General features: G+C 36.3%; 2 protein-coding genes across 2 annotated transcripts; both read right to left on the reverse strand.

The window, feature by feature from the left end:
• Window positions 1–4440: 4440 nt before the first annotated feature.
• LOC112512963 lies at window positions 4441–5244 on the reverse strand. The gene has a single exon (XM_025119088.1). It carries the CDS (start codon window positions 5242–5244, stop codon window positions 4441–4443), a length of 804 nt encoding a protein of 267 aa, XP_024974856.1.
• Window positions 5245–7595: 2351 nt separating this feature from the next.
• On the reverse strand, window positions 7596–8676 carry LOC112513649. Its single transcript, XM_025119981.1, has one exon. It carries the CDS (start codon window positions 8508–8510, stop codon window positions 7710–7712), a length of 801 nt encoding a protein of 266 aa, XP_024975749.1. The 5' UTR covers window positions 8511–8676; the 3' UTR covers window positions 7596–7709.
• Between the last annotated feature and the right edge of the window lie 1809 nt (window positions 8677–10485).

The raw sequence follows: 10485 nt of genomic DNA on the forward strand, positions 1-10485 counted from the left end.
GGCAATGGTTCAGAGCCCATGCAATGGTCCAGAGACGATGAAGAACCAGAGGCCAACACTTTGAAAACACACAAATCTGGGCATAACACTAAATAACCTCAAAATATGAGATATTAATTTCTAGAAAAACATCGAAATATTCGTTCTATTTTAGTGATAAAACCACCCAAAACACGATTCCAAACCGGATATAACGGATATTTACTTACAACCCAAATTAAGTAGCCAAAAGAATACGGGACAAGACTATATATATGTAAGCTAATATTTACCCAAAAGCAAGATCGAAATCTTCGAGATCCCCGGTAAATCTTCAAGTCAAACAACGGAATCTTTCTTTTTGTCCGTCTTCTTTCCTGAGAGAGGTTGCCACTTAAATGGTAAGCCAACGCTTAGTGAGTTAAATAGTTAGATATTACATATCAATATCACGCATGTTTATAAACACACATAATAAACTCTTATCAACAAAAGAGTTCAAGCCATCATCCAGATGCAACCCGAGACTTACAAAAAAYCGAGTGAACAATTACGTACCGGATGCTAAGATCATAGGATTCCATATTCAAATCACCATAGTATACCATATCTTTGAGGCTCAATACAACAAGGAGACAGTATCAACAACCAAATATATTCAACAACGTTAGAATACCAATAAATATCAAGAGCCAAGAGACCGAATCGGTATACATAACGAGGACTGTGCATCCCCCCGTCCTTCACCTTCCGGGCTCATGCCAGAGTCCGAGTCGGAATGATACATCACGGGAAACCTCGCACTGCCCGCCTTCCTCTACCGGTATGTACCAAGGTTCCCTACTCATTGCTCTTCCTCCTTTCTGAGCAACGAGTATTCACAACCGTAGAAAGTCTCACCCGTCCAACACGGGATCTTGACTTCGCCATAAACTTCCGGCGTGCCACACGAAGTAGTACCCGTACTATGACGTACAACACAAGGAACAAAACAAACAAGTCCGGATCCGGAAAGCAGACCAATGTACCGAGATAGTAATATGGAATTGACTCAAGAGACGGAATCAAAGACAAATCAAGATCGTGTGACTCCATTCAAGATCAAAACATTCATATGAAAATATATATGTTCAAATCAATATGTAACAATTAACTAAATAACTCACGGGGCAACCGTATAATACCGAAAAGCTCCGAATTGAGCTCACAAAGCAAGTCCAATCTACCACACTTAGATTGCTTCCAAAGTATCAAAACATGTCTTAATTACCCCCTGGAGTAAATGTACAAAATCTCATAAGCAACCAATATAAGAAACTCGTGATATACACATATCCTATTTGAACATTTTACCCAAATTTCTATGTAAAACTGCTGCATGCAGAACTATTTTGCCCATTTTAAGCTCAAAATCATGCCTTGATCATAAAATAAGAAATAAACTAGACTCAAATATCTAACTAAGGAAATTGGCCTCACCTGATTTGGATTTTTCTACGATTTTCTACATATTTTCAAAGTCTGCACACTTTCAAAGCATTCAAAAGTCGAAATTCTCATTTTCATACATTTTTCTCAAACCATTTCGATTCCAAACCATTCCAACTTTTGAATCTCAACTTAATATAACATATTTGACATAAACAACCAAAATCTAAACAACCAAAATCCAACCTTTATTTTATCATTTACATTATCTCCCAAATCATTGACTTAATCAAGTCAAAGTTCATATGATGAGCATAAATCTCGATAATCTCTTGAATCTAATGATCATTTCATGTCAAAAACACTAAAATGCACTCATTTTATACACTTAAGATCAAACCCATATGAAACCCTAACTTTATCTCAACATGCAATCCATAAAACAAGGATATCAACCAAGAATAAGTGCAAAGAATGAATTATACCTTACTTGATGATCAAATCCTTCAAAGATCTTGTAGTTCTTCTTTGATTTGAGTTGAATCAAGCCTATGTGTGTGAAAAWYGCACCTCTAGTGTGTGTGTGAGTTCTGGACTTAGATGATATGAAAAATGGGCCAAAACTCCAATTTATAATGCTAAAACTCGAGTTGGGTCGGGTTGGCCCGGCTAGGAACCCATTTTGACCATCAACACTTAAAATATTCATAACTTTTCGCTCGGACCTCCGTTTTCTATGAGGTTTTCGCCTACACGATCATAAAGAGATAATCTATAACATCCAATAAAAATATTCCAAAAAATATCTCCCAAGAAAATCAATTTTACGTATCCATTTGACGTGATATTTTCCACATCCTGTAATATATTCTTAAGAAATAAAATTCTAAAACTTCAAACCTAAACTCCCACTAAATCATAAGCTCTCTTTAACCCAATAACTAAATATACTAAGCAAATAATTGGGCATAGAAGAAATTGGATGTTACACCATCGAGCCACAAACTCATGCTTTCACCCTAAACGACTCTTCCTCGTTATCAGCGTAGGCTTTTAAAAGTAGTATTGATAGGTTGAGGAGTGTGCAAAAAAAGTTGGAAAATGGTTCAAGAAAAGAAATGTGCCAAATTGCCAGGCATATTCTTGATGTTTGGATTAGGGTCACGAACTTGTGCACCTTTTAAGTTTCTGACATAGAGTACTTTTACGAAGGCTAATTTCTGACTTTTCTAAACAAGTAGTTTCATGAACAATAACATGATGTCATCAGGGACGTCCATGTCCATTCAAATAGAATGTCACTCTTTTAAAGGCTTGGATTGATGGCTTATTTGAATTAATATCTTTAGACATTATTTGAACAATATTTATGGGATCTCAAGCTTTTTTTCCTCAATATTTCAACATCAAGTATACTCATTCAAGAAACATTTGATTGAGGAATTACTTGTATACGTACATTTGATATTCATCTAGCTCGTGATTTCCTTAGTTGTGTAAGATCCACAAATTTCTAGCTAGTGTCTTACCATTCTTGAAGGTTTGTGCTCTACCATAAGGGAAACACAAAAGCATATTGGTGTCTCAAGAGGGGGTCTCCGGGAAAGAAGACGAGCCATGTTTGGTGAAATCTTGCTAAATCTTGGTTTCATATCTGTAACCCTATATATTTTCATATTTTTGCAATTGTTTTTGTGATTTTACTTTCAAGAGAAGTTATCAAATTTGTACCAAAGACAACATCCCCATTGGTTTCTAACTAATAATAGTTGTAGTTGAACTATGCTTGTCTTGGCCAAAAATATGTTGTAATAATCTTGTGTTGGTGTGCTGTTGCCTGTTCATGACTAGTTTCATTTTGTTATTATGTTACTTCTCGGCCATTAATTCATTGATTGAATTGCTTGTTTTGTTGTTTTTGTCGGCTGCTGGATCAAATAAGAACAGTTGACATTCTTAGTATTGAGCAATCGATTGTTAGTAGCTATTAGTTCTATATAATAACCCAAAATGGAACTTTTGGTAACTGTGGTAGTTTGGTGCACACCTCGACTAATCCCGACCATGGAGCCTGGAAAACTTCTAGTGGCCTTGAGGGGACTCGAATTGGTGACCACTAGGGAGCAAATCCAAAGCCTTACCCGTTGAGCTATCCCCTACATTAAAATAATTTTTTTTGGTGCCCAGTGATAAATTGATCTATGTCATGCAGTTCCCATCTATGAAACAAAGAATGAATATATGCTCATTGAGAATAAACATAATGTTGGGAATGTGTGCCGCAATAACAAATGCTAGCAAATGATTTCTAAGGCCCCAGAACAAAAAGAAATCCAAGGACACAACAAACCCAACAACAAATGCGGATAACAGTGATTTATATGTTGCACAATGACTCTATTGAAATAAACAACCCCAAATATAGATAATAACCATATTTAGAATCTACATGTATGACAAGTTCACAAAATAACAACACTAGAATTTAACGTGTTCCACTATCGGTGTGATAGTGTACGTCCAACAAAGAGAGAGAGCGCTTGATATGTTACCAACTGGGAATAGTTACAACGTGTTTACGAGATCCTTGTATACACGAATCAGCTACCTAAAGTTTCCTTAAAACTATATATATATATATAAAGTTTGACGAGAGGAAAACTAAAAAGGAAAGAAATCCTTTGTTGGAATTGTAGCGTCCATATGCATGCATATATATAGATAACAAAGTGGGCGGCAGCCCCTTTTCTCAAGCATGTTTTCAAGTTGGTAAATTGAAGACAAGTTGGTGATGCGAAGTTGTAGCCGCCAAATCATGTGGCTCTCAATTTGTTTCAACTTCCTGCATCATCACTTGTATACCTTGTGCTTGTTGATTTGTACAGCATCTCAAAATCAAGGTTTTTCAATACATAACACGACAATTCATTTGATAAGTAAACATCAATTTTTGTATATCTTCCTATTCTTACATTTATAAAAACACAGGCATTTCCACTAAAACTTGAATGCCATTAAAATAACTTGATGAAGCTAGTGAGAGCGAATATTGAGGAGAGAGACCCTTGTTTTCATCAAGGTCCTAAACATGCACTCCAAACGGTTCTGAATGACTTCAATGTGGGATTCTAGAGCCTCATCTGAGATTTGAGGATGATTTACACTCACTCTATTTCCTTTCCTGATCAAATTTGAAACGACAGACCATTTGGTAGACTTTGGTTTTGACAAAAATATGGATTCAAGCGAGAGGACGGATCCAAATACGGAAACACTCACTGCACTAGCATCTCTTAGTGATCTAATCACAGCTGAGAGATGGTCATCTAGATTTAAGAGTGCAATGTTGTCCCCAATTTTGTTATCAATTTTCTTTAGTGCTAAAATAGCTCTGTTGGCATCCTTCATTAATTTCCTGAGCGAGGAAGCATCCATGGTCAGATATGCTTTTTTCCTTCTAAGAGCGGATTGAACATTTTTGACATGTTCCCTTACTTGCTCCATGGCATCTTTTATAGAGCCACAGACATCCAAGAGCCTCATTGATCGATCCAACAATTCATCGACCAATTTCTCATCCTTGGTGAAAAGGGCTTGTTGGGTCAGTGGCAAATTGAGAAGATCATTAACAGATGTGTACAATCTTTCCAGTGCCGCTAGAGAGCCACAAACTGTATCTACAGTAGCAATAGAAGACGAAGATGTCTCCCATGTTTTGAGATAAGTGAGCTCCTCTTCAACTTGAAGAGTGCTAGGATGTGATTGGTTAGGCAAACTAATGGATCGAACATGGCGAACACTGGTGGATGATGAAGAGAAAGAGGCTGAAGCATCCATTTTGATATTTCTAAAAGAAAGATTTCAAGTGTTTGTGATGATATAAGAGGCTCTATGCTCAATGTATATATATGCAAAGTTAAGATGGTAAGAATCAATCACAATAATGAAGAAGCGTGTGCAATTTCAGATTTCGCTGACATTGTTTCCTGGTGAGCAAACATAGCTGTGGTGTTATTTATTGCCATTGGTTAAGGAGCAAGTGAGATTCCTTCTCTCACGTGTCTTGAATTGTTCCCCAGCCACCCCTTCTTTCATCTCTAAGGGCATGCAGCAGAGATATATCTGGTTTCTTGGTTTTGAGACCCCATCCATGTGGCCTACCTGTTTAGATCCTGTCTTTCATGAAAAACCATGAGTCTGTGCTTTTAACTAAATTAAAATATATCACCACATGATCCATTCATGTGCTACCATGATCTGTAAACATCGTTCACATGCATATTGCAAAGTTAGATCCTGAAAGTGAGAATTAATACACATATCAGTAGCTCGCAATCTATACTAAACAATTGCATAAGGTTATTTCTTTTTTACAAATCATATATGAAGGTCTTGAGGTCATCCTTGTTCGAAGTGGCAAATTACCATGACAAGAACTAGTATTTTATCTGATCTTAAGAGATGACATAAAATAGAACCTGCAAAAAAAATTACAAAAAGACAACTGGCACTGGAACTAAATCAGGAATTACAAATATTATTAGTCTTCATATGCATATATTTGCATTTTGAGCAAGGTTGCTAGTCTGAGGCAATGCATCATGCTTAGAAGAGGATAATTTCTAGAATTACAAGCAATGCATGCTTAGTTCTACTCCTAAGACTACATGTTGTCCTGTTCAATATATGTTGAAATCACCTACACTTTGTTCGATATGTACTGCCATTACATGCTTTCGCTAGAAGATAAAATGGGCGATTTTGTAGTTCATTAAGCTCTTTTAAGTTTTTATCACTTATCCCTTTTATAGTTATTGGTGAAAGCTAGGCAGCTGTAGAATAATATAATTTCTAGATGCTGGTGATTTTAGTGTTATTGTGATTGACATGAGATTGATAGGTGATAAAAGGCAAACATAAGTGAGTTAGGAGGTGGAGAGTGCACACTCACAAATATTGTCTTTATCACCTTAGATCTCTATAAGGAGGGGGTAAGGAGGCCAAGAGGTAGAGCCCTTGACGGTGGTCCCGAGGTTTATGGATTTTAAGAAGAAATAAATTTAAAAAATATTAGTTTCGGGATGATCTGGACGAATTTCAGAAGGTTGAAATTGTTGCGAAATTGGTAGAAATTTGACAAGTCTAGATCAGAGATAGAGCAATCAGAGCCTCTGGACCATAGAGTCAGAGCTCTGAACTGTGGAACCAGACGTTTGGACCGTGGAACTAGAGTTCTAGACGTTTCTTTTGATTCTGATGCAGTTGTAATTGCTCTAAAATCTTATATGTTAACAGCTATAACCATGTTTGATTCTGATATAGTTGTAAGTGGCGTAATATGGATTTAGGACGTGGAGATGGAGTTGCGAGATCTCTCCCTGTTATGCTTGTTGTTGAACACCTAAAATAATGAAGAAATGAAAATGTTGGGAGCATTTAGATGAGGCAGATGGATGGTTAAGACAAATACGATGAAGGTCGGGAAACATGGAAGTATCTAAGCATAAGCTATGGCCATGGATGATTATGCATAAACCTATATGTGGGCAATTAGTTATCTGGAGCAAAAAAATTGTCTTCGACCTAGTTAGTCTTCAATTCAAAGATAACTAAAATTGTTGCGGTTCAATGAAAACGTTCTGAATGTGGAGGATGGAGCTTTTATAAATCTATCAGCTTGATCGCATATGCAGATTGATGGATATATCATATGTGGAGTTGATTTCCTTCAATGGAATTGATATCCAGGTTGTTGTTCCAAGGCTTTGTTCGTGTTTATGTTATGGGGGGAGAAGTCTTTGTTTGCTTTTCTTTTTGTATACTTTCTATCCTTTGTTTTTCTTATCCATACATTTTTGCCTTTTCTCCTGAAAGGAATTTAAAATAGCTCATGCCCCTGGATGGAACCTTATTGAGTTAGGATCAAATATTCACTATGCGAATCAGATGATGACCCATGGCCTAACGGGTTGAAACCTATTTGTCCATGTATCAAAATTTGCTGTAAAGATCTAGATTAAGTTTTCATTTTACTCGGGATGGAAAGAATCCATGGTCGAAGGGACCAACAGGCTTGGAAGTCGTCTCGTCATATAAAACTTTACAACTGTGCTGTGTTTTCAAGTTAACCACGAAAATCCAATTCAGAACATATTCGAACACAAATAGAAAGGCGAGTCACTTTATAATCGTCAAAAATGTATCATTGTATATCTTCTATATCTGCTATGTACTGAAATATACATGGCTATAGAACTGTACATCACTAATTAATGTTCTACATCTGGCAAGAATTAATCCCACTAGTGAGATAGAATATTTAGGAGGGAGGCCCTTGTTCTGATCAACCTCCTAAACATGCACTCCAAACCATTCTCTATGGCTTCAATGTTGCATTCTAAAGCCTCAACACAAATTTGAGGTTGATCTTTACTTCCTGCTGTTCCTTTCTGAATAAATTTTGAGACTATGGACCATTTAGTTGTTGACTTGGGCTTGCAAATAGACAGAGACAAATACGACAAGAGCAATCCAAAGATAGAGATGCTGACTTCGCTAACGTCTCTCATTACTCTGATCACCGAACAGAGATGCGGCTCAAGATTCATGGGTTTTGAGGCGTAAAGGTGATCAATTTGCTTCAAATCTGCAACACCTCTTTTGGCATCCTTCTTCAGTTTCTTAAGGAAAGAAGCATCTATGATGAAATCCCCCTTTCTCCTCCTTAGAGCAGATTGAACATCTCTTACATGTTCCTTGACTTGTGAAACTACGTCTCTAACAGAGCCACAGACGTCCAAATGCCTCATTGATCGATCCAGCAACTCATCAACCAACTTCTCATGTTGATGCTGGGAAAGGGCTTGTCGGGTAAGTGGCAAACTGAATAAACTGTCAACACATGTGTACAATCTTTCCAGACTTGCTACACCACTGCAAACAGTTTCTGCATCAGGAATACATGGAACAGCAGTCTCCCACCGTCTGAGATTGGTCAGCTCCTCTTCGGCTTGAAGTGTGCTGGGGTGCGATCTGGTTGGTAAACTAATCGATCGAATGGCATGATGATTCCTGGATAAAGAAGAAGATGACGAGAAAGCCATTCTTTTCGTTAAGACGAATTTGGCCAATTTCCGAAATATTTTTTGGGATGATAACTAAATTTTCTTTTCCTTTCTATTTATACAAACCCAAGTTGGCGTAGATTAATCATGAAATTGTGAGGAGCATGTGAAACCGCATGTGCAATCCTTTCAAACCGCTGAACTTGCATCCGAATCAGCCTACATATTTCTGATCTCATCGGTGGCATTTGGTAACACTGAAGCAAAGAAACTAACGTGACAAACAAGACTATTTAATTAATGCAAGCACACGTATGGCTTGTCTCGTTATTAAGGCTACCTGAAGATACCGCGTAGACGTTTCTTAGTTTAATGGTTACACGTACGTGAACGAATATAATACGATTTCTGCAATTATAATACACGTTAATTACACGAATCTCCAAATCATATCGGAGTGAAACTTCATAATGCAAAGAGATACTCTCCTCTCTTCCCAAGAAAAAAATATGGAGTTCGTTCCTAATCGTTTTCTTGGAACTTTTCTTTCAAAAGTTCCATTTTGGTGTTTATCACAAGATATCTCCAAGTTAATACTTGGATCCAAGTAGGGGTGCTTAAAAACCCGACCAACTCAACCGAACCCAACACGAAATAACTCAATCCGAAACAACCCGATGTCTAATCGAGTTGTAAAATTGTCAAACCGTAGGTATTTGGTTGATATTGGGTTACTATTATTTGAACCCAACCCAACCCGATAAACATGATATCATTTTATTTCTTGGATTTAATATGATTGTTGAATTTATATTAATATGTACATTAGACAATTACACTATCATGTATGCTCTTCATATACACATATTTTTAATCTATTCATATCTTTATATAACTCATTCGTATATATGTTTAGTAAGTGTGAACATATATATGTAAATTGAGAAAATTAACTGAATGTGATATACGTAAGAAGTATGAATAAGTTGTATCAAAGTTGATGATGAAAAAGAAATTATGAGTAGATAAATAACATATTTCAGGTTAGAAGGATATTATAATGTACCAAAGTATCAACCTAACTAACCCGACCAACCCGTACGGGTTGGGTTGGGTTGCACTTTGCTTCGGGTTGGGCTGGGTTAAGATTTTTCAAACCGCAAGCATTAGGTTAGGTTGTTCAAATGTCTTCAACCCGATCAACTCAACCCATGAGCACCCCTACTTCCAAGTGTATCAAAGAATTTGTGCGTTCTCAAATGTAACTTTTGAAAGTTGATTTTTCAAAATAAGAACCAGAACAAAGTAAGTTTAATTCATATTGATGTAATTTCTCATATTTTAAACAACCCTAAGTATTGATCTTTTAGTATAAAATGGGGGAAATTGTATGAAATGCAACATACCTTGTTTTAGTTCTTATTTTAGGTAAATCTTGATTTTGGTACCTAAGTTGAAAAATAATGAACTTTTAAGTACCTGAGTGATCGGTTTTACAGGTTATCATGCTGACATGACAAACGAAGTGATATCCAATTCACTATTAGTTGTTGACGTGAACGATGATGTGGATATTTATACTATGTAAAATTAATATAAAAGTATTATTATTTTACTTTCTTCAATTTAACAGGTGCAGGTGGATTTGTTTTGAAATTTAATTTATTTACCCTCAATTATATTAAAGAAATTATAAATATTACATTTAAAAAATATAGATTTATACTTTTTAACACATTTTTTACATGTAAAGGTAAATAGATATGCAATTTTTTTGCTTAATTAAAAAAAATACATATTTTAAAATAATGATGTCGAGTATTTTTTGTTCAGTTGACATTAAAAAATAATTAAATCAACCATAATGGTGGTGCCTGATTGGTTTGAGCATGCCTCCAAAGGTCAAAAGTAGCAGAAGGTCACAGGTTCAAATCCAAGGAGGAATAAAAATCCCCCAGTGGCCACGGAGGTTCAAACGCGGTGACTCCTAACTATTTACAAAGTAGGTGGTCGT

Source organism: Cynara cardunculus, assembly GCF_001531365.2.
Source record: "Cynara cardunculus var. scolymus isolate 2C chromosome LG 5, CcrdV1, whole genome shotgun sequence".
Lineage (NCBI taxonomy): Eukaryota > Viridiplantae > Streptophyta > Magnoliopsida > Asterales > Asteraceae > Cynara > Cynara cardunculus.

Bases quoted from the DNA above. Each gene is read 5' to 3' on its own strand.
- LOC112512963 (XM_025119088.1), bottom strand. From the start codon at position 5,244: ATGGATGCTTCAGCCTCTTTCTCTTCATCATCCACCAGTGTTCGCCAT.
- LOC112513649 (XM_025119981.1), bottom strand. From the start codon at position 8,510: ATGGCTTTCTCGTCATCTTCTTCTTTATCCAGGAATCATCATGCCATT.